The sequence below is a fragment of the Berghia stephanieae genome, chromosome 2 (assembly GCF_034508935.2).
Source record: "Berghia stephanieae isolate SIO BIC M18660-M18661 chromosome 2, UCSD_Bste_1.3, whole genome shotgun sequence".
Taxonomy (NCBI): domain Eukaryota; kingdom Metazoa; phylum Mollusca; class Gastropoda; order Nudibranchia; family Aeolidiidae; genus Berghia; species Berghia stephanieae.
This window is the reverse complement of record NC_088361.1, coordinates 97,680,513-97,704,276: the sequence shown is the minus strand read 5'-3', so window position 1 is coordinate 97,704,276 and position 23,764 is coordinate 97,680,513. Positions and strand designations below refer to the sequence as shown.

Sequence of the window (23,764 nt, the reverse complement as noted above, 5' to 3'; positions counted from 1 at the left end):
TTGAAATAGGATATTTGACTTCCATCATTAAATAAACTTCAAAAAAAATATTTTCAAACACAAGAAAAACATTTTTAAAAATATGACTAATAGTTAAAGTTGAGGTTTCCGACATCAAGCTTTATGTCATTAGAACGCTTTAACCCTCTGCTTATCAACTATAGGAAAATCGTCACATTCAGACATCATGGTGACACAATGGTGACAATTGAAGCAGTCCTTTCATGTACATGAAGCCAAAGTGGTTTGTTCATATATTTAATCAATTTTCAATACAAATGATCACACATTTTACTTGATTGGGTTTGATGGTATGCGATACATTTTGTGTCATCAATGATGTCGGAGATTCTCTCATGAAGTAAACTTATTACTCTTTTTCCCGGAAACGATGAGTAGAGTTATCTTTTTCTTTACAGACTCAAGTCTGATATTTAGTTTGCTATCACTATCATTAGAAAGTAGAATCACGCTCATATACTCATATAGGTATTTTCGATTTTTTGCTCTTGTGCAACATCAGTGAGATCACCTTTTGAGAATGGCTCATATATAAGTGATTTCATGTAACTGAGAAAATGTGATCACAATATTCTAAATTAAATTTAAAATTGAGTTTTTATATCGGGCAATATCCACTTAAGTGCTAAAAGCGCTTTACAAGGGGTCCCTGGCCAACATCAACAGTTAACATATAGAACGGGACATGACGCCTTTTAGGCGATATTACAATTTTTTTCGGACAGAGACAACGCCGTACGGTGATAGAATGTGAGTAAAAAGCCTTTTCCAAGGACTCAACTATGCGCTGAGCGAGGCTCGAACCCAGGACCTTCCGATCCGAAAGCGAGTGTCATACCACAAGGCCACACGGCCGTACATATTCTAGACTATAAGTCATCAAGCAGCGATGTATAATATTTCATTTTTATGTCTACTGGGATAGAGAGCTGACCGTAAAGTGTTTAAAAAGCGTGATGGATACACACGTGAATGATTCGGTAATACTCAGCACTCGCTTCGCTTCGTTATTTAAATATAATAATATGTATCCAGTATAAACGACCAGCTGGTGACCAAGCCTATCATTTCAGTCGACGACATTCAGATCCAGTTCTACTTACAGTTCATATCACCATTAATACTGTGTTCGAACGGAAATTCTACGTACCGTCAGCATTATAATATTTCATTGCGTGAGTGATAAAGAAAGGTGAGATCATTCGTTTGTTTATTTTCATGAGTACCGAGATATAGAACTACATGTACATTAAAAACATTATTTTTAAAAAAATTGAGCTTTATATAGCGCAATATCCACTAAATGTGCTCAAAGCGCTTTACAAGGGGCCCCTGGTTAACAGCAACATTTAACATGTAGGACGGGACATGACGACTGTTAGGCGATATTACAATTTTTCGGACAAAGACAACGCTGTTAACGGCCAGGTACTCATTTTACACCTGAGTACGATGAGAGAATGTGAGTAAAGGGCCTTCTCCAAGAACTCAACTATGCGCCGAGCGCGAGGCTCGAACCCGGGACCTTCCGATCCGAAAGCGAGTGTCATATCACTAAACCACATAGCCGCACTACTACATGTACATAAGACAAGTTAATTTCCGGTCACTCTAACACGAATCATATGAAAATGATAGCACAATTAAAAAACACGATAGGTAGATTCCAACACTGATATCAGGATACAATAATATCAAAAATTTAGAATTTTATTATTAATATTATTATCATCATTAAACAAAAAATTCTAGCCGGACGTTTAGAAAATTGTATCTTTATAGTTATAATTACTATAGCATTTTTAATACAAAGCTCTTAAAAAATAACAATTAGCATTTTAAACAAAAGTCCAAGCTACTTATCTTGGTTATCAACGCTTACAATATATAACCACTGAGAATGTAGTTTTCCACCAATTTCTCTCAAAATGTAGCAGTTTTTAAGTTTTTCTTTTCTTTTTCTTTTTTTTGTTGTGTGTGTTTATGATAAGTTTAATCTTAACAATCTAAGATTTCCAATGTCATTGACGTTAATTAAAGTCTTATTTATTTTTATTTCATAATCAATGTATAAAATAATTATTCATTGAATACTGGTTAACTTCTGAGAACCCGCTCCCTCCACACACACTCTCTCTCTCTCTCTCTCTCTTTTTTTTTTATTTTTAATCTATCTATCTATCTCTCTCTCTCTCACACACACACACATACACACACACTAACAGAAACACATTCACTAACACACACACGATCCATCTTTCTATCTACTTTTTCATCGATACACAGACGGACACATACGCGAACATCTGTCCCTATTGTTACCGCACAAATATTATACAAAAGAGCAATTTAGACAGGAAATGAATACAGTAATTAAAAACGGAGATGGTGTTAGTATCGTCAATAACATCATCATTAACCCACTGTCCACTCCCCTCCTATTTTAGCTCTTGTGCACCATTGCATTGATAGACTAATAGTCACACTTTCATAATCATAACTTATTATATTGCACACACACACACACAGACACATACAAAAGTAAGTTGAATTCCATACCACGGTAATAGTTAATCATCAATCCTAATTTCATGCTTTTCATGAAGCAAATTGTTACTATTACTTAAATTTTAACCTTTCAGAAAACGTTTTGTGGTTTAATTAGAAATAATCAATCAAAATACCTGGCATCTTCGATTGGTAGAAATAATAATAATAATAATAATAATAATAATAATAATAATAATAATAATAATAATAATAATAATAATAATAATAATAATAACAATAATAATAATAATAATAATAATAATAATAATAATAATAATAATAATAAAAATAATAATAATAATAATAATAATAATAATAATAATAATAATAATAATAATAATAATAATAATAATAATAATAAAATAACAATAATAATAATAATAATAATAATAATAATAATAATAATAATAATAATAATATTAATAATAATAATAATAATAATAATAATAACGCTAAATGCCGAAGCCTCAAAGCGCTTTACAATATACTTGTCAAACCAAAAACACACTCATACCGAGCCAAATAGACTGACACAACAGTAGCATACACTAACTATGCAAGTTTTACAAAATGAAATTTACATTCAACAAAATGGAATAAAAAAATAAAACGTATAATTTACTACTCATCAAGAAGAAAATGCCTAGGATAAAAATGTCTGGAAAAGATGAGTCATCAGATTTTTCTTAAAATGTTCTACGCGGCCTTACTGACAAGGGAAGCGAGTTCCAAATGGTAGGTCCTGCTTTATAAAAAGATCTATCGCCGAAATTAGTAAGCCGTGTTTTTGGCACTTTTAGTCATCTCTGCTTTTAGAAGCTGGATCTCCGATGACCTAAGCTGGTATTGTTTTCTTTTGCCGCCCCTAGTACGACGGTGGTAAGAATTAAAAGAACATTGTTCATAAAAATTCCAGTTGTAAAAACAATTAGTAGGATAAAAATAAATGATTGTTTTCCACAGGGTGACTAAAATTTCTTGCAAGATCAGCTAAAAATATGTTAACATGGTGTGCTGTGTAGATAAATGAAAATGGTAAAATTTAAAGTTTGCCATACTTATCACAGCCCCCAGTGTTCATATATATATATAAAAAAAACTTGATGTAGAGAAACACTAATAACTCACAGATTCAACGATATAAAAATCAAAACTATTGCATAAAAATTCGCCCAGAAAGCAAGCACAGGGCCACAACACTGAAAACACAACCGCCGGCCAGGCGTGTTACACATTATATACATTGTCAAATTCAGTGAGGGGGAATGGGGGATTTGATAGCTCAGTTAACCAAGCAAAAGCCTCATAAATAAGGGAACCAGTGTCAATCCAAGATGCAGACGAAGTGTTTTGGAGTTGTTTCTTTATGTTTGTTTTAAAACCCCCCTGAGGCATTGGTCTATTAAATTGTAATTCAGTCAAGGAACTGAGATATTTAGATAAATTATTCCTCAAAATGCCAAATTTCTATTGTTGAAAAAAGCATGAAACCTTACAATAGTCCAATTCAGATTGAAAAAAAAAATACTACCGCAAAAATATAAGCACAAATTATTATGTTTAATACCCTACCAAAATTCACCTAGCTATATACAATTTTTTTACATGATTTAAAATCCTAATGCTCGTGAATATCGTTTAATGGCTTTGCACTTAAAATGGCATCTAAAGACTTCGGGAAATTTTTGAAAGAGCAACAGAGAAATTTTTTTTTTTTTAAATTGGATCCACAAAATTTATTATAAAGAAAATCAAACATTACATTGTTGGGACTCTATGAATCTGAAAATCACATTACAAATTACATACGCATTATTTATGGAATAAGGTTATCATTTAAATACCCCCCCCCCCCCCCCCCCCCCCTCCCTGTAAAATGAAATGCATCTAAAACAAAATGATAAATATCCTACTCCAATGTTCGAAAAACACATGTTTAATCTGCTCTTGTGCCATTCTCCATCTGCTCATTCATTGTGTAAAGACATAATCCCTGTAACGATGCTCTAGACTGTTTTCATAAATCTCTCCAAATATATATCATCAAAATTTGACGGCTAAACTGTCCACATTAATGATAATCTTAACATCGAGACTATCTCTGCCTCAATGCCAGAAAACGTCAAGATGAATGTGAAGCTGTTAATAACGACAACAGTGATTATGTTGTTAAACAGTCATACGTGGGCATATCCATACTACGCGGATCTGATACCCAATGGATCCAATGTTCCAAATCCAAGCATTCCCGATGAAATATGGAGAGGTGTAGGACACTTGGCTGCTGGAGGGGGTGGTCCCAGAAATCAGTTTGGACTTGATTTTGCTGATGCAGTAAGTATGGTAAATCTAATGCAATGAAAATCTCACTCATCTAGGTTATAAACTTTTTATATTTATGATTTATTTGGTTCAGCTTTTCTCAATTTGAGTGTTGCATAACTTAATCAATTATCCTTAATTGGGAATTTCATAGTGCATAACCATTAAGAGGCATATGTTTTGTTTTGTTTTTTTAATTTTCATCTTATATGTATTCCCACAATAACAGTGGATATGATTTTAATTGTTAGTTTGTATGTAGTATAAGCACAAGTGAATATGCCAAACAGCCCAAGCAGTCAGCCCAAAAGTATCTAAACATGCTGTTTTTACACAAAAATGGATGAAATTGCACTGCAATAATGAAGTAAATAACACAGTTGTTCAATTGCCAGTGTTTACGTTGAGAATGCTGCTCAGGCAGGATTTGTGCAGCTAATTGTTTCGGCTAACAGCATACACTGAAGGAAATTGAAGTTAGCTATGGAAGTAAAGGTGATACCAGAGAGAGTACAAACAGAAACTTATGTTAAAAATCATTTGAATTCATTCGTGAACAAAATGAATACATCATGCTCTCTTTTCAAGCAAGCAAACAAGCACAACTCTCAATTTCCTCAAGAAGGAATGATTATTAAATTCTACAATGAATATTTTCAAAAGAAAATACACACCTCCTGCTTTGATAAGACAGAACTAGCGTCATCAAAAACTTTGCAATCGTTCAGATGCAATGTATGATTATTTATTTTGAATGAAAGTGGAAAGCGTTTGGTTAGTTTCAGTTTTAGAAGTGTAATGACGCTTGATAGACCTTTAGGTCATTTCAGGGCTTATGAAAAGGTAGATGATACATAACACAACCACCATCAATTGTCAGTTGTAAAGAAAATATAAAGTTGTGAAAATAGAATTGCGGAAGTGGGTGAATGAATGGGAAAGTATAAATCATAATTGAATGGGGAAAAATTTGAAGTGTTGATAGTCTGGAAATAAACGATATAAGTGTTAGGGTCAGACATTTCAATGAATCAAATCAACAAGCTTGTCAACTGAAGAGGAATCAGATTAGTTCAGTACTAGCTAAGATCAAGTGAACAAATAATGCTTCAAAACGACATGGAAAAAAATTTGAACAAATTTTGAAATACTCTTGTTATAGAACCTATGAAATGCGTGCATGGGCATATTTTTGCAGTATTGATTGGAATTTTAGATTTAAAAACATTCTCTTTGACAAAATAATAATACAACAGGAACGGGGTGTAGTGCGCTTCTATACTTCATGTCACTAAACTACCTCGAACTCTAACTGCAATGCAAATGAAATGCAATATAGATTGAAATTCCATAGGGTGCTTAGTGGTGGACAAGTATTCTGTAGGACTATGTAGTTATTCTGTAACTGGGGCATTCCTTGTATTGTTAATAATGATAATACTTTACTATTTTAGGGATGTGAGTGGACAGAAGACTTGTGTAATAAGATCTCTAACTTTTTATTGTTAATAATGACAATATTTTTCTAATTTAGGGACGTGAGTGGACAGAAGACTTGTGTAATAAGATCTCGAACTTTTTAGTGTTAATAATGACAATATTTTTCTAATTTAGGGACGTGAGTGGACAGAAGACTTGTGTAATAAGATCTCTACCTTTTTATTGTTAATAATGACAATATTTTTCTAATTTAGGGACGTGAGTGGACAGCGGAATTGTGTAATAAGGACTCTGATGGAGATGGCCTGTCAAATGGGAAAGAATTAGGTGATCCTAACTGTGTGTGGTTAGCTGGAGAGCAACCAGAACGTACCACCGGTATCTCTCATCCAGGTATAATATCGAATAACTAATAAAGAAAAATAAACTCCATCTGCTTTACAAAATACTCATGCTATAAAAGGAGAATGGCAGAATGGATGAGAAATAGCAAAGTGATGAGAAAAGTTGGATTTATGTTCCACTTTCAAAACCTACTTTGGACAAGACAGATTGAATGGCTGCCAATCGTGGCCAGTGCCTACCCTCAAAGCCATGAAATATATAAGGCAATTCTCTCTTATGCTTTCTTACCGCTACTTTAAAATCGAAGGATTTATCATTAAAAAGCAGAGAAAGAAAGGAGGAAACAAAAACAAAAAAGTGGTAGAGAAAAATGAATGATCACCATTAATTTAACCATAAAAAATAACAAGTTGCAGAACCAGAAAAGAAAAGATAATAATGTAAACAAACAATACTTTTTAATAATAATAATAATAATAATAATAATAATAATAATAATAATAATAATAATAATAATAATAATAATAATAATAATAATAATAATAATAATAATTGTCACAGTAAAGGTTGTTCACAATTATCTTATTAAATTTTATTTTATTAAGAACTGAATTCATCTCACTCCAGTTATATTTCGGTAGGCTTAGATAAACTTTACCTTCTAATATTAGATCGTCTTTCCTTTTATAGCCTTCCCTCGAATTAATTTCTAATTAGTGAATACTTTTCGTTCTACATTCTGTCACGTAGCCACTTATTATAAAAGCTGATAGGTCTAACATTCGACACTCACTTTCTCTCCACAATCTATGCCGGACGGCCAGTCGCTCTATTCCTATATATATACTGGAAGATTTTTATCTTTTGGGACTTTGTAGATATTATATCTACACCATTAAGACGCCGGAGCTTTTAACTTTGATTGTATAATCTTCAAGGATCAAACCCAAGCCCGCTGTCAAAGGACTACACAATAACCCATTACCAATTGCCTGGAAGTGGAATTTTACGAGTCCGATCCTACTATCAGAGGAATAGATCATCCAAGCCCATCAACTGCCTGGAAACGTAAACTTACGAACCTGACAAATTATCATAAGTTACGTAAAATATTCATATCTCTATTTGTAACTGCCACGATCACTGTTTATCTTTTTAAATTAAATTTCATCATTATTTTTATTTCATTGTAAACAAATCGTTAATTGTTTTTCATTTATAGTAACTAGTAAATTCTGGGGCCTCATTCTACATATATCTTTATGCATAGTCGAGTAGCTCTTTACTCACTTGAGACCATGACATTTTGGAGGGGACACATATAAAGAATTGAATTTATTTAGTTACTTATATCTATTTCATCTAACTTTAAAGTTTAAATTGTAAAACTCTTAATTGCCCCACTTGATCATATTTTAATTGAACTCCCTATTTACAGGATTAATTTTTTTTTTCTTTTTCATTTCTTCATTTAAATGGAATAGCAATTTATCCATTCATTCTTTCATTCAAATTGAATAGCATTTTATTGATTCATTCCTTCATTCATTTATTCATTTATAAATTATTCATTCATTCATTGTTCATTCATTTATTCATTCATTCATTCATTCATTCATCCATTCATTCGTTTATTCACTCATTTATCCAATCATTCATACATTTATTCCTCCCTTCATTCTTTCATTCATACATTATCCATTCATTCATTCATCTATTCACTCAGTTTTTCATTCATTCATTGTCCACTTTGTTATTATATCACTCATTTCATTTTGTTGTTTGCCTCATTCATGAATTGTTTTCACTATGTTTACATTCCATAACGATTCATTCACCTATCATCCAATCACTCAGTGTTGTGAACACATTTTGTAACTATTGTAAATCTTACGATATTTTATTGTTTTGTATTTCAGACATCACTGTTAAACACTCTTCAATGCCTAATTACAATTGTTGAACAACCATTGAACAAGAGAGAGGTCCCAGCCACGAACTGAGTTGGTAAATATATCCTTCATTATTCTCTTTTACATGAGTTGGGCATCACATAGTAACTATAGACATCGTGATTTGTTTTGCATAGTGATTTGTTTTAAATGCATTTTTGGCATATTACTGTTACCGAAAACCACTTATATATTATGTTCTGAAAAGTGAGTCTTTAAAAACTAAATAATAAAAAAAGGAGTCTACTAGCCGTCGTGTTATATTTAGTGATAGATAACTTGGGATTATTTTGGCATCCTATTATTGTTATCACACTCTAGTATATTAGCGTCATTGCGAATAATTGTACACAAACTAACGACGAGTCACACACATTGGTGATACATTTTTCGTAGTAACATAGTTTAGAGTACACGCGATTGACACATTGTTATTGACACAAGTCATAATAACTCCGCATTGTATTGACACATTGCTTTATAAGATATAACGATAAAAGGCATCAAATTCAACATACATAATAAGTTGAAATAAGAGAGAGAGATTTCTAAAAATAGAACAGTTCATTCCAGTAAGTGTAAATAAATAAAACAGTCAGTAACAGTATCCTGTCAATATAATATATATAAAACATCGTAACTAATTTATTGCAAAAATGGAAGCATATAAAAGATACTTAAGTCTCGCAAAGGACTTAGAAATACCCCAGGAAAGAATATTTTCATGGTGCGAAGAGAAAATAAAAGAAGAAAAAGAAGAAAGAATTCGTAGAGAAGAAAATGAAGAAAGAATTCGTAAAGAAGAAAAAGAAGAAAGAATTCGTAGAGAAGAACATGAAGAAAGAATACGTAGAGAAGAACGAGAAGAAAGAGTCCAAGAAAGGGAACTAAAAAGACAAATAGCTTTAGCAGAAGAAGAAACCAAAAGGACCCAAATGATGCTGGAAATTGAAAAAACAAAAACCGGTCATGAAAGAAAACATAATAATAGTGATGAATTTTTCGTGAAACTTCCACGCATGCCAACATACGATGAACGCTCAGACTGTCTAGAATCCTTCTTACACCGATTCGAAGTTCAGGCTAAAGGTTATCGTTGGCCAGAAAGCAAATGGGCCACAGCCTTGATTAACTGCTTATCTGGAGAACCGCTAAAAGTTTTCTATACCTTAACAACTGAAGATGCAGATGATTATGGTAAAATTAAAGACGCTCTACTAAAAAGATTTAGATTAACGGAAGATGGTTACCAGGAAAGGTTTCACACTGCAAAACCGGAAAGTGGAGAGGACTTTAATACATTCGTGAACCGAATTACTCAATTTCTAAATCGGTGGCTTGAGTTGGCAAACGTAAAACAAGACGACTTTGCAGGCCTTTACTATCTCACGCTGAAGAATCGAATCTATCAAGCTTGCAACCCAGATTTAGTCGCATTCTTTAAAGAGAGAAAGCCAGAAAACTTGGACAAATTAAAAATCTACGCAGAAAACTTTAACAGCGCATATCCATTGACACCCCTTAGCAGAACATTGAAGGAACCATACTACGCTGCCGCTGCTCAGAGTCCAGGTACACCTAAAGTTCAGTACTCAAATAGAACGAGCCGATCAATCACTCGGAACACGCAAGTGAAACAGGATGACCATAGTAACAAACCATGGAACAAACAGTTCAATAGAGACCATAGCCGACCCTATCAAAACAAAACAAGAAATAGCACTGACAATAATACTGAGTATAAGAAAACCAACAAACCTATAATTAAATGTCAATATTGTGGAATGAAAGGCCACACAGCAGACAAATGTTACAAAATCGTGGGATATCCAAAAGAAACTGCAAATGCATCACTCCAAACAAGTGTAAATAATCAGACACGAGTAATGTCAGGAGAAAATATAAATGTGTATTGCGTGAAAGGTATGTCACTTTTAACACAAACTCACAAGTCAGGATCGCTCTTTTTTGTGAAGGCAAAGCTAATGGAACTGATTGCAAAATATTGAGAGACACAGGATGCAGTACAGTAGGAATAAAAGCATCTTTGATCAATGACGAAGACAAAACTGGAAAAACGGTACAATGCATCACATTCAGTGGCACAATCGAAACCTTTGAAACAGCTAATGTGTACATAGAAACCCCATACTATACAGGAATAGTGGAATGCTGTATACTTCCCAACCCCGTCGCTGATGTTATTGTTGGCAATATAAAAGGTCTTAAAGACAACCCAACAGATGTAAAAGAATGGTCATTAACCCAAGAAACAGCTTGTCTAGCAGAAACAAGAAAGATGACTAAGACAACAGAGAAGCCAATGACTATTTCTCTAGAACCACAACAATTTGACAGGAACAGGTTCATTGAAGAACAGAAAAAGGACCCGACTTTAACTTCATATTTCAATATCGCAAACAAAGGGACGAAATCAAAAGTTGAATACATCATTGAAAAAGATATTCTGTTCAGGTTACATAGGAAAAGAAACAAAATAGCTAAACAACTGGTCACGCCGAGTATTTACAGAAACAAAATCCTTGGAATAGCGCACGATTCAATAACTTCTGGACATCTTGGGAGCTCTTCCACATTGAAGAGAATATCCGAGAATTTCACATGGCCTGGAATTACTAAAGACGTCCGAGAATATGTGAAATCGTGTGACACATGCCAAAGAAGAGTCGCAAAAGGCAGAATACCGAGATTGCCATTAGAGAAAACCCCAGTTATTGAAAAAGTTTTTCAAAAAGTTGCAATTGACATTATAGGCCCTTTAACAAAATCAAATAGAAACCATACACACATACTAACACTAGTCGATTACGCAACCAGGTGGCCAGAAGCGATAGCATTGAAATCAACTACATCGGATCACATAGCTGAAGCATTGATGACAATTTTTACTAGAATAGGCATACCAAATGAGATACTGTCGGACAATGGACCCCAATTTACATCACATATGATGCATGAAACCATGAAACTCATGGGAATCCAACACTCATTCACAACTCCCTACCACCCCCAAGCAAATGGTCTTTGTGAAAGATTTAATGGCACTCTAAAGAATATGTTAAGAAAAGTGTCAGCAGAAAAACCAGATGATTGGGACAGATACTTACCAGTAGTGCGGGGCTGTCATTGGCAAGCTTAAGGACCACGGTCCCTGGGAAATGAAAACCGCAAGGACCGGTCCTAGGACCGGCGGTCCTTTTCGACATTGAACATTCCTGAGAGACCGTTTTGACCTTTGGGACCATGGGATCGTTCATTCTTGAACCGTTAAAGACCGCTACACGATGAAAACCGTGGTCTACAGGAGTAAAACACACGGAGTAGTCACCCTCATTTCAAATTGTAACCTAATTAGAGAAGAGGGCTGATGCCTTCTTTATTTGCTCACAGTACTTCATTGTTACTTCGATAATTTAGCGTGAATAAAATTTGAAATTTATCCCCGTTAACGGAGATAATGGAATCACCCAAGGCGTTGATCGAGTTGTTCGTGGCGTTTATACACACACGCAACTCCTACCCCCCCCCCCCCCACCCCCCCCACCCCCCCCCCCCACACACACACACATGAAAGGGCAGCGAGCATTGAAGAGTAAGAGAGAGACGTGAAGTTATAATAAGAGGGGGTGGATGCGGTAATAAGTAATAAGTAATAAGTGGGGTCGATGGTGACTTTTCGCCAGATCTAACAAACCCAGCTACCCATTCACTGCTGAGTAGACAGGGATTCAGAAAAAACTCGACTGCACCCGGGATCGATCTCTGGCCCTTTGCGTATAAAGAGAGTGCTCTATCAACTGAGCTATCGGGGTCCCCAAATATTCTATTGGACCTTTTAAAAATACAGACGTTATAACTGTTTTTTTTTGGACGGAAGAAACTAATGAAACTCATATTACTTGATTAGTTAAAACACCAAACGAAATTTTAATATTATTGTATTATTTTAAATGACAACAATGCGATAGAAAGGAGTGGCGACAAGAGATGGACAAAAGAAAACAAAAAATCAGACTTGCAACTTGCTAGGTTCGACACACACACACACACACACACACACACACACACACACACACACACACACACATCTTTAGTAGTCACATACATTTCAAACAATAACCCATTAGAGAAGAGGGTCATGCCTTCATCATAGATCATTGTCATTGCGATCATTATGGTGTAGTAAATTTTGAAATTTACCCCGTATAATGGAATCGTCCAAGGCGTGCGCCTCCTGTTCCCCCCATCTCACACACGAAAGGGCGGTTTGCGGAGTGGAGGGAGGTGGTCGTCTGCCTCTATGGTCGTCTGTGTCGTTTAGTGTATGGCAAAGGGGGGTGGGTGCGATTAATTAAGTGGGATGGGTGGTGATTGGTGGAAGATAGGCAAAGGACCGAGGCAACGAATCGCTGGGGAAGTAGTATGGCGCGAGACCGTTGAAAGGTGATAAGAAGTGAGGACCGCCGGCGGTCTTCCTCTTTGGGACTGGACCACGGTTCACAGCTAAAAGACCGTGGGACCGGTCCTCGGTCCGGTCCTCAGCGCGGCACTACTTACCAGCAATCCTATTTGCATATAGAGAAATACCCCAAGAATCTACAGGCTACTCCCCATTTGAGTTGATGTATGGACGATCACCTCGCGGCCCGATCAATATAGTAGCCGACATTTGTAAAGGGAATGAGGAGGACAATAACGAAATTATGTTTGCTTACGAATATGTAAGAAACCTGAAAGACAGAATAGAGGACACATGTAAGCTAGCACAGGAATCCGTCACTAAAAAAGCAGAGAAATACAAGGAATACTCTGATCGAAAAAGCAAGTCAAGAAAATTTGAGATTGGTGACAAAGTACTAATACTCTTACCCGATGACTCGAGTAAACTTTTAGCTACATGGAAAGGACCATTCAGAATAACAGCAGTAAAATCTAATGTTAATTACGAGATTCAAATTAACAACACAACAAAGACATTCCATGCAAATATGCTAAAAAAGTATTTTGATAGAGACACAGTGTCGCAACCTATGTTTACTAATATCGAAGCTTCAAATGCAGGATTGATCATACCGTTGGTCATGGGACACAGACACCCGAGACAGAAAAACAAACAAAAATCGCACAATTGCAACCACCTAAGACAAAAAAAGAAGTACGCAAAGTACTTGGGCTCCTAAATTTTTACAGGAAATACATTTACAACTTCGCGCACATCGCGACAACCGCTAACAAATCTGACAAAGAATGGGTCACCGAACAAAATTGTTTGGACAGAAGCGTGTCAGAATAGCTTCAACCAATTAAAGGCATTACTCTGTTCAGAACCAATTCTTAAATTACCCGACATGTCAAAAGAATTTGTTGTGAGAACTGACGCGTCTGATAAGGGCATCGCAGGTGTACTATTACAGGAACATGAGGGAACTCTAATGCCTTGCTTATATGCAAGCAGAAAATTATTGGACAGAGAATCACGATACTCTGTAATAGAGCGTGAAGGACTGGCCATCGTCTTTGCTTTAAAGACATTCAGCAGATACCTACTGCTAAAAGAGTTTGTGGTCGAAACGGACCATAAACCACTCACGTACATAAGAAATAACAAAATGAATAATAGTAGAGTACTAAGGTGGAGTCTATTTTTGCAAAATTACACTTTCAGTAGCTCTCACATACCAGGCTGTGAAAATATTCACGCCGACCTACTTTCTCGATTAGTGTAAACACGTGAGAAGGGTATAACTTAACCTCCCATGCATACTGTTAGTTACCTCGCAAACTATGCCAAATCAGAACGCACAAATTCGATAATTTTATTTGTAAACATGATGACCCAACTTAATGTAACATTGAGTATTGTTTGGATATATATACCATACCCATTCATGATTTGGGAAATCTTCTCTTTACTATTATTGTTATGAATTTTCACTCATTTATGATTAATAATTGAAATGTCAATATTCCATTTACATTTTCATTCATTTCATTCAGTAAATTACCTTCATATCATCGACTTAAATCATGCTTCATTGCCATCACTATTGTTTATCACAATGATTTGTATTCACATTGCCATCATGTTGTTCATCACAATGATTTGTAATCACAATCTTTCATTGTTATTGTCACCCATTCATATACCTACGTTAATATAAACATTTCCATGTCTAGTTAATAAATAATTTAATTGTAGCACAAATCATAACAATGGATTAATGCTAGAGTATAATGATAGTAAATTTACTTCCGTTTGTAAAATCTATCTTTCCCATAATGGTTAAAGAGTATATTTTAAACGTGGGTGGGGGTGTCACAGTAAAGGTTGTTCACAATTATCTTATTAAATTTTATTTTATTAAGAACTGAATTCATCTCACTCCAGTTATATTTCGGTAGGCTTAGATAAACTTTACCTTCTAATATTAGATCGTCTTTCCTTTTATAGCCTTCCCTCGAATTAATTTCTAATTAGTGAATACTTTTCGTTCTACATTCTGTCACGTAGCCACTTATTATAAAAGCTGATAGGTCTAACATTCGACACTCACTTTCTCTCCACAATCTATGCCGGACGGCCAGTCGCTCTATTCCTATATATATACTGGAAGATTTTTATCTTTTGGGACTTTGTAGATATTATATCTACACCATTAAGACGCCGGAGCTTTTAACTTTGATTGTATAATCTTCTAGGATCAAACCCAAGCCCGCTGTCAAAGGACTACACAATAACCCATTACCAATTGCCTGGAAGTGGAATTTTACGAGTCCGATCCTACTATCAGAGGAATAGATCATCCAAGCCCATCAACTGCCTGGAAACGTAAACTTACGAACCTGACAAATTATCATAAGTTACGTAAAATATTCATATCTCTATTTGTAACTGCCACGATCACTGTTTATCTTTTTTAATTAAATTTCATCATTATTTTTATTTCATTGTAAACAAATCGTTAATTGTTTTTCATTTATAGTAACTAGTAAATTCTGGGGCCTCATTCTACATATATCTTTATGCATAGTCGAGTAGCTCTTTACTCACTTGAGACCATGACAATAATAATAATAATCATTAAGGACTTCATAGGTCAAAAGTCCTTTAAATACCCTGTTGTTTTTCTAATATAAATATAATAGTTAAAAACAAACAACAGAAAAGATAAAATTGATACATGGACATTATAAACAGATTGATTGGCTGCCAATCGTGGCCAGTGCCTACCCTCAAAGCCATGAAATATATAAGGCAATTTTCTCTTATGCTTTCTTACCGCTACTTTAAAATCGAAGGATTTATCATTAAAAAGCAGAGAAGGAAAGGAGGAAACAAAAACAAAAAAGTGGTAGAGAAAAATGAATGATCACCATTATAACCATAAAAAATAACAAGTTGCAGAACCAGAAAAGAAAAGATAATAATGTAAACAAACAATACTCTTTAATAATAATAATAATAATAATAATAATAATAATAATAATAATAATAATAATAATAATAGTAATAATATTAATCATCATCATTAAGGACTTCATAGGTCAAAAGTCCTTTAAATACCCTGTTGTTTTTCTAATATAAATATAATAGTTAAAAACAAACAACAGAAAAGATAAAATTGATACATGGACATTATAAATACACAAAATCGCTTATACAAATACAAACAAAAGGTCAAGTTGCTGCATTATAAAAAATGTTTCACCCCAAAGACCTGTTGATCATAAGGATATTTATGAAAAACAAATCTCATTCATAGTATAGGTACTTCAAGTCACGGCATTCTCTATCAATTAAATTTTTTGAAAACATTTATTGTTTCAGCATTAAAAAAAAAAAATCAAATGCATTCCATGTCCTGACAGTACGATGGTTTAATGAGTTCTGTCGAATATTCGTAGAATATCTGGTGATCTTAAAAATATCTCCTTGTGTGAATGTGACCAAAGAAAATTGTTTTAAATACTGACAATCAATGTTGTCTTATAAGTGTATAAGATCGCATCTTTTTCTTTTGTACTTAAATTGTATTTTTTTTTCAATATATCTTCATATGTAATATCGTTAAAACCTGGTAAATATTTAGTTGTTCATCTTTGGATGTTTTCCAAAACTATTGATTGGTAATTCTTAAATAATCTGGTTTTGTTAGAGTACTAAAAAGGTTCTTCGCATTTAAACTCCTAAACCAACTGTTTTTGCCACTCTCATTATAAAACAGTCCTGAAGAAATGTGACTCCACTCTTGCCTGTAGTCCGAGTAACAAAAACATCCAAAGACCATAGACAGAACCTTTTAGCACTCGATGACTGCATTCTAGTAGTCCTTGAGAGCCATAACTCCCTTGGAACTGGAGTTTATGCCAGTTTCTATAGTGTGAAATGGACAATAGCAATTGCTTGGTACCCTTAGGATAGGACACTAGACTACCACAACGTGCTATTTTGAAAAAGGAGGAAATTCCTCCTTTGACTCCAAAATCGGGGATCTCTGTAGATCCCAGGAAAACCATCAGGTATCATTACCCTTTAAAAGCAAAATATCTTGATTTCCTCATTTATGTCACACTTTTAAAATATTTTTCTAACCTTGATTTACAGGAATAAAAAATGAAGAATGCGAAGATGAATGAATCTAAAAAAAAAAGAGAACAGTCTTCATCATGATGGAAATTACTTGTCATCTTTAATGAGTTGCTCATCGTCTAGAGGCATTTATGTAAAACTTCAAGATGATGATCATATCAAACACAGATACAAACCAAACTATGAAATGAGAAATAAAATGTTTGGCTCTAAAACTATTGTCTTTTTTTTGGTTTAATTTTGAATGAAGTTACATTGTTAAAAGACAGTGCCATTAAAATTGCAAGCAAACGTAAAGAAATTAACAAAAGTCCTCACACATCCTGTGTGTAATTGGGGTTCAAGTACTGCTATAAAAATGTTTGAGCTATATAAATGGACAATTGACATACATTTTTAACTTCAAAGAAAGAGGCCATTATAACAGTTCACCTCAATGGACGTACATCAAGTCAGAAATGTCTATTTTCCTTTAATAAAATAAAACATAATCAAATACTAAGGCACAAACCCCCCCCCCCCCCCCCCCCCCCCTCGCCCAAAAAAAAAAACAAAAAACAAATGGATGGCGGGTGTCCAGTACATTGGGCAGTTAAAGAAAAAATTGAAAAATGAGTGATGAAACAAGGCCTGGCATCTCTTTTCTGTGAACAAGAGACCACGATCTTATCCTGAGCAGATCATTCTAAAGGAACCTCAAATGGAAGTTGATGGAGTATTCTCATATATACTGATACAAAAATCCCTTTTTGAAGCTCTGATAAAAGGTCCTTTTCATAATGTTTCCACACCAAAAAAAAAACCCCATCAAAAGTAAGTTTGAAAAAAATAAGAGAAATAATCTACCGGTAATCTCTATCTCCAGGTTTTAAAAAATAACAAAGGCCAAAAAATGAAAGTGATTAAAAAATAATGCCGAGTATCAACATTATCCAAACTTTTTCTGTATATTGAAAAGCTATCCTGACCATTCATTTAAAAAAAAATTAATTTTGGTATACTTCGTTAATCCCTAAAGGTAAATTATCTTTGAGTGATTCTGTATTGTTGAAAGAAAAGTGTCCTTGTAACTTAGAGCAGGGTGACCTTCGAGGCCACACAGTTGGGACTCAAACCTGAAAAGTTCTGGTTAATACAGTTGGGACTCAAACCTGGAAAGTTTTGGTTGCGAGGCAAAAACAATTCTGCTGAGTCCAACAACCTATTTCCAGACCCCCAATTTTTTGGATTATTTTTCATTATTTAACTCAGATACGACAGAATCCATCTACAATCCTCAGATAAAATACTGACATTGCGGAGTGGCTATTGGTCAGTAATAAGTGCTGGGTCAGTGTATTTATTAGTCTAAGTCTTTTGGCTTCTATCGTCTTTGTTCTTTTTCCTATTGGCACTGAAATCGCCTGTTTGTGCTACAAGCACCAACATCCAGAAATCAATAAATGAGAGTGACAGAACATCTTCTATAAGGTTAAAACAATCAATTCAGTCCATGTGATACAACCACCCTCTCATATATTTATATTATTTCAAGGTTGGATTTTCAAATTGGTTTATGCTGAATTATTAGTTGTTTTAATCACTTATTTCAGAATGTTTGCTTAAATGTGATTAAATTCTGTGGGTGCCTGGTAAGCCAAATGCTGATATTGTTTTCAGGCTTTGATGTGACAGAAATTGTCCATAATTCCCAATCACCTCATTTTTTTTTTGTTTTCTTCATATTTATCTCCTCTTTTCAATGATGTAATTATTTGAGTAAATACTGGTGATTATCAAGATAATAGAATGATCAATTAAAAAACCCTGGTCTAACGATAAATGGAAATATTATAGCTATAATGTTTCTACAACTAGGTATTTTGTCTAACTTGTGTGGCATCTACATTTGGTATAGAAATATAGTCCACAAAATTTACGTTCAATTGCTTTTGTTCACAATCCTAAATTCTGAATTGAAAGTAATAAAAGCAGATTAAAAAAAAAACAACAACAGAATTTGAGATATAAACCGGACATAAAAAAATGACTAGAAAGCTCATCCCTTTTGTATTCATATAAAATAACAAGAAGATCCATATCACCAAGACGTTAGATTTTGTAAACAACATAAAACGCCATCTCAGTTCATTTGCAGGCTAAATCTTTAATGTTCAGTGATGAACCTCATTCAAGGCAACTAAAATTAGTCTTATCAAGACTTCTTAGTAAAGAGATTGGGGTTGAAATGGTATATGTGCAGTGTTACAGGAACTGTTTTTAAAACTATTCCAACTGGTAATTATGTATGAGATTCCTGTTCCAAACAGCGGCCATCTTGAATAGACTGATTTGTTTGTTGAGACAAAGAAGCCATCAATGGGGCATTTTTATAATTAGAAAATTAGACAAATATAATTTACAATGTTGTGTAATTTCTTGCATTCATCTTTCAAGAAGTTCTTGCTATCAAAATGTTTCCATTTTCATTCCGACCACCTTTTATCTTTTCTCTTCTTTAAATCATTTTGAAAAGCCCTTTCAAGATGCATAAAATATTAAGTTTTTAGAACACTGATATGACCTGGAATATATTTGTCAATTGCGCCAAGTATCCTATATAAACATTTCCTGGCAAAAATTAAAGTGTTTTGTCAAAGGATGGCAGATCAATGTTGCTAATATATCCGGACATGACTTTTACATAAAGATTTAGCACCCAAGCCTTGTTTTTTTAAAGTCATTAAAGGTTGTAGTGATGTTTATTTGTTTTTTATTTTTCAGATTGTTTACGCTGCTTAATTATATGATTCTTATTCTCCTGTCCAGTGCCCAGTACTGACAAATAGCCACTCTGTCATTCATACTGATGAGCGGACACTAACACCTATTCACTGAACAGCCCTGACCTTCTTCATGTGTCAAATTATAATAAAAATTACCCTTTGTCACAGCCTGAGACAGAATGAAAATTTGATTTTTAAAAATATTCTGCAGTTTAAATATATATCAGAACAAGAAACAGATCTGTATGGATTTAGCATATGGCAATGACAATCAGGTCACCATTCACTAGGAAACTTGTTTACAGCTTACAGTCTGTCTCTCACAAAATCACCACAAAGAAAACATGTCTTCATACCTTTTTGCTCAGGATCATGTCTGAAGCGCTGAACAGCAAGGTGTACTCCAATCTTTACTTCCTCTCCTATGCAAACAGGCTCATTAAGTTTGGGACCTCGTTCTGTACGAGCTGGATCTTTTTTGGGCATCCTTGAACTATAATACTTGTTCTCTATTTATCATTCTGTAAAAGAAATCAAATCAAGGCTCATTAACATCATTAAACTGTAATAAAACTTGCTTTTCTTATTCACTTATTCATCATCATGCAAAACAAATTAAAACATGGCTTGGTGGCATCTTTGAACTGAAATACTTGTTCCTGTTTGTACATCCTGTAAAACATATCGAATCATGGCTAAGTTAAGTATATGGAAATCAATGTAATCTTTTTATCAAACCATTTCAGCTGTCTAGAATTTTTCTTCTTTTTAGCTTAAACATTTTTCAAACTTCTGAAATATACCCTGTCCAATGTTAAGCATACTACCATTTAGCAATACATAAATAATAAAGAGATAACACTCAGTAAGTACAAGGGTTGCCAGAGCTTATTTCGGTGCAAAACAGGGACACCGTCCATTGTGCCTTTGAGAGAGGTATCCCCATTCCCTCTCTTTTTGATCTTATTAAGCCAGTTGTTTGTAATTGTCTCCTGCCTGACATCGGGGGATGTGATTGCTGCCATTATCCAGTCCCATACTCTAAGCGTTGTTGCCAGCATTCCCGACATGCATGGACTTCTGAAGTTTTACATCTACATTCTCTTGCTTCTACCCCACACTGGAGCACAATACTCCATGGTTGAATAGCACGGTGCCTCAGAAGCCCTTGTTTAGCACCTCAAGTTGGCAGCCGCGATCATGTAAAGGGTTAAGTTAATGGATTTTGATGATCAGTTATTCCAGCCCTCTAGAAAACATGATCATGAAGCTGAATATTTGGGTGCAACCTTCTAAGTCTTAGACTTAGAATAGAATGAGTAATGAGTAATTTGCATGTTTTAGAACTCTGCCCCTGCAATGCATGCACATTTACTTAATCCCGATGCATAGTGTTTCCATTTTTAAAATTCATAAAACTGCGGGGCCAGGTTATTACCTGCTCAGTCACCAGCCTTAATAAACTCTTGTCATAGTCATAGTCAATAAACTCTAATATATGTAGTCTGATTCCAGGCTATAGACAGGTGCCGATTAGCCATTGGAAAAGTGAAGCGCTAATATTGGTTAAATTTGAATAACACAACTTTACATAATCACTGTTGCATTATTTTTCACAGTATCTGAACAGTTCTGGTATGATTTTAAAAAGCAGAGATCAAGCTTTCTTTTATTGTGATTGAAATCAATGTAGACACATTATGTAAAAAATCGTAATTTGATAAAAATTATAAAATTTTAAAACTTTTGTAATTTTTAAAAAATTTGAGAGAGCAAAATAATAAAATAAAGTGTCAATTGCCAATTAAGAAGAGTCAATAGCCAAGGAGTGAGTCCTTGATAGTTGACGGTTCATCAACTGTCAAGGAGTCAAATTGGAACTCTTCAGCAGCATGTGGTGATTTCAGTTGACCCTCGATTGGCATGTATACAAAATCTTAAATCCCGTCACTTTCTTCCAATCATTCATTCTTGTCAATCGTTGTGGAAAGGTTTGAGTCTACACTCGACAGCATTTGTTATTAACTTTTTTATAAGTCTTCATAAAATCCAAGACGAGTTAAAATCCAATCAAAACAAAAATTAGTGTTCTGTCATCTGCATTTTTTACCAAGTTGGGGCCTAAAAATTCCCAAAATTTGCCAAGCAGAACTAAGCCTCCCGGTAAAAATTAATACGCTATATGGAAAAATAAATATAAAAGACATTTTATTACAATTAAAGGCGACTGCCTTTATTATTTTCTGCACTGTAACGCGATTTATGCGCCCAAATTTTCAGACAATCACACTCACACACAAAATACACAAAGACACATACTGTGGAATAGAACATGTACACTGGCGAACATTCAACTCAGTCACATATAGGGCCTACTCCATACCTGCCGAATCTTAATAATTTTTCGTAATTTTACGAATTTTAAACAAATGTCATGGCCAACGAAGAAAATACGAAATTTTATGGGAAAATTACGAATTTTTAATTCTCAGTAATATTTAAATAATAATAAAGATAATGATAATGATAATAATAATAATAATAATAATAATAATAATAATAATGATAATAATAATAATGATAATAATAGTAATAATAATGATAAGAAGAAGAACTACTACTACTACTGCTATAATAATAATAATAATAATAATAATAATAATAATAAAGCATTTCGCTAATAAGCATGACGATGTAATGTTGAAGTGATCACCAATGTCAAATTGTGATTGTTCATGTTTAGAGGAAACATTTCTCAGTTTCGCACATTGTTTTCGTTATTTTGTTTTCGTTTTTTTTTTCTTTTACAAAAATTTGCCAAATTTTGCCAATTTCGGGAAAATTCCCAAAATTTGCGGATCGCCCTAATATTTGCGGCCGCAAATAATGCAGATGATAGACTGTTATTTTCGGATTCAGCGAAAAAAACAAACAAACAAACAGAAGAACGAAGTGGCAAATCCCTGTCAAGTATAAATAATACCCGATAGTTTAACTATAACAGTAGAATTTCCTCTGTTATAAAGGAAAATATACTGTACATTCTCATAATAAGGACCAATTCACGTAAAAGATTTGTGCAACAACACCAGTCTGTGGCAGTTAATAAAATAGTAAATAGTTGACAATTTACCAACCGGCATAGTGAGAAAGAGAGAGAGAGAGAGAGAGAGAGAGAGAGAGAGAGAGAGACTAAGAGAGAGAGAGAGAGAGAGAGAGAGAGAGAGAGAGAGAGAGAGAGAGAGAGAGAGAGAGAGATGAACTTGACAAATGTCAACAAGGTCCTTGGCAATTGACGCTACCTTCTTTTTATCTATGTCTATGCCAAATTTAATCAAGATTGAAGGCAGCGCAGTATGTTTATTTTTGGCCGCCAGTGACCAACCCTCTTTTCTCCATGTGATTAAAGTCCCGTTTCAATCAGAACTAAGTAGTAAGTGACATCGTGGCTCTGCGGTGCTGTCTTTGCTTCGATCACCCGCCGATGCGCTGTGTGGCCTTTAAGCAAGTCACCTCGACCTCGCTTTAGCTAAATTTGCGGCGCTGCACTGCGGCTGACGCCTGGGTTATTCCAGTCTTCCCTTGGAATAGATCCTAGAGACAAATTTCCCCCTATGGGATGAATACAGTAAAGGGTGTTTTTTTATTTATTATCTGCTTATCTAGAGGCTGTCCACTGGGGGAATTCTTAGTCACAGATTTGAATGATTCATACTCATCTCATCATAACTTTGGAACCGTTTATTCTAGATCTTAAA

General features: G+C 34.4%; 2 protein-coding genes across 7 annotated transcripts in view; one reads left to right on the top strand and one right to left on the bottom strand.

Moving 5' to 3' along the window:
• LOC144965987 (temptin-like) overlaps window positions 1–17,457 on the top strand; it is an 18,171-nt gene extending 714 nt beyond the window's left edge. Inside the window, exons 1-4 of one of the 3 annotated variants that reach the window (XM_078901944.1) lie at window positions 1,110–1,213; window positions 4,688–4,905; window positions 6,588–6,726; window positions 17,257–17,457. In XM_078901944.1, the coding sequence (XP_078758070.1) occupies window positions 4,699–4,905; window positions 6,588–6,726; window positions 17,257–17,288 (378 nt within the window). In that variant the 5' untranslated portion in view covers window positions 1,110–1,213; window positions 4,688–4,698 and the 3' untranslated portion in view covers window positions 17,289–17,457. Of the gene's footprint in view, window positions 1–1,109; window positions 1,214–2,530; window positions 2,563–4,687; window positions 4,906–6,587; window positions 6,727–17,256 lie in introns of those variants that run through there. The other 2 variants (XM_078901947.1, XM_078901946.1) reach the window with 2 other exon arrangements.
• Window positions 1–23,764, bottom strand: part of LOC144965983 (3'-5' RNA helicase YTHDC2-like) — a 68,015-nt gene that overhangs the window by 40,478 nt on the left and 3,773 nt on the right. For all 4 annotated transcript variants that reach the window (XM_078901926.1, XM_078901927.1, XM_078901928.1 and 1 more), the window contains exon 2: window positions 20,363–20,527. In XM_078901926.1, the coding sequence (XP_078758052.1) occupies window positions 20,363–20,492 (130 nt within the window). In that variant the 5' untranslated portion in view covers window positions 20,493–20,527. The remainder of the gene's footprint in view (window positions 1–20,362; window positions 20,528–23,764) is intronic.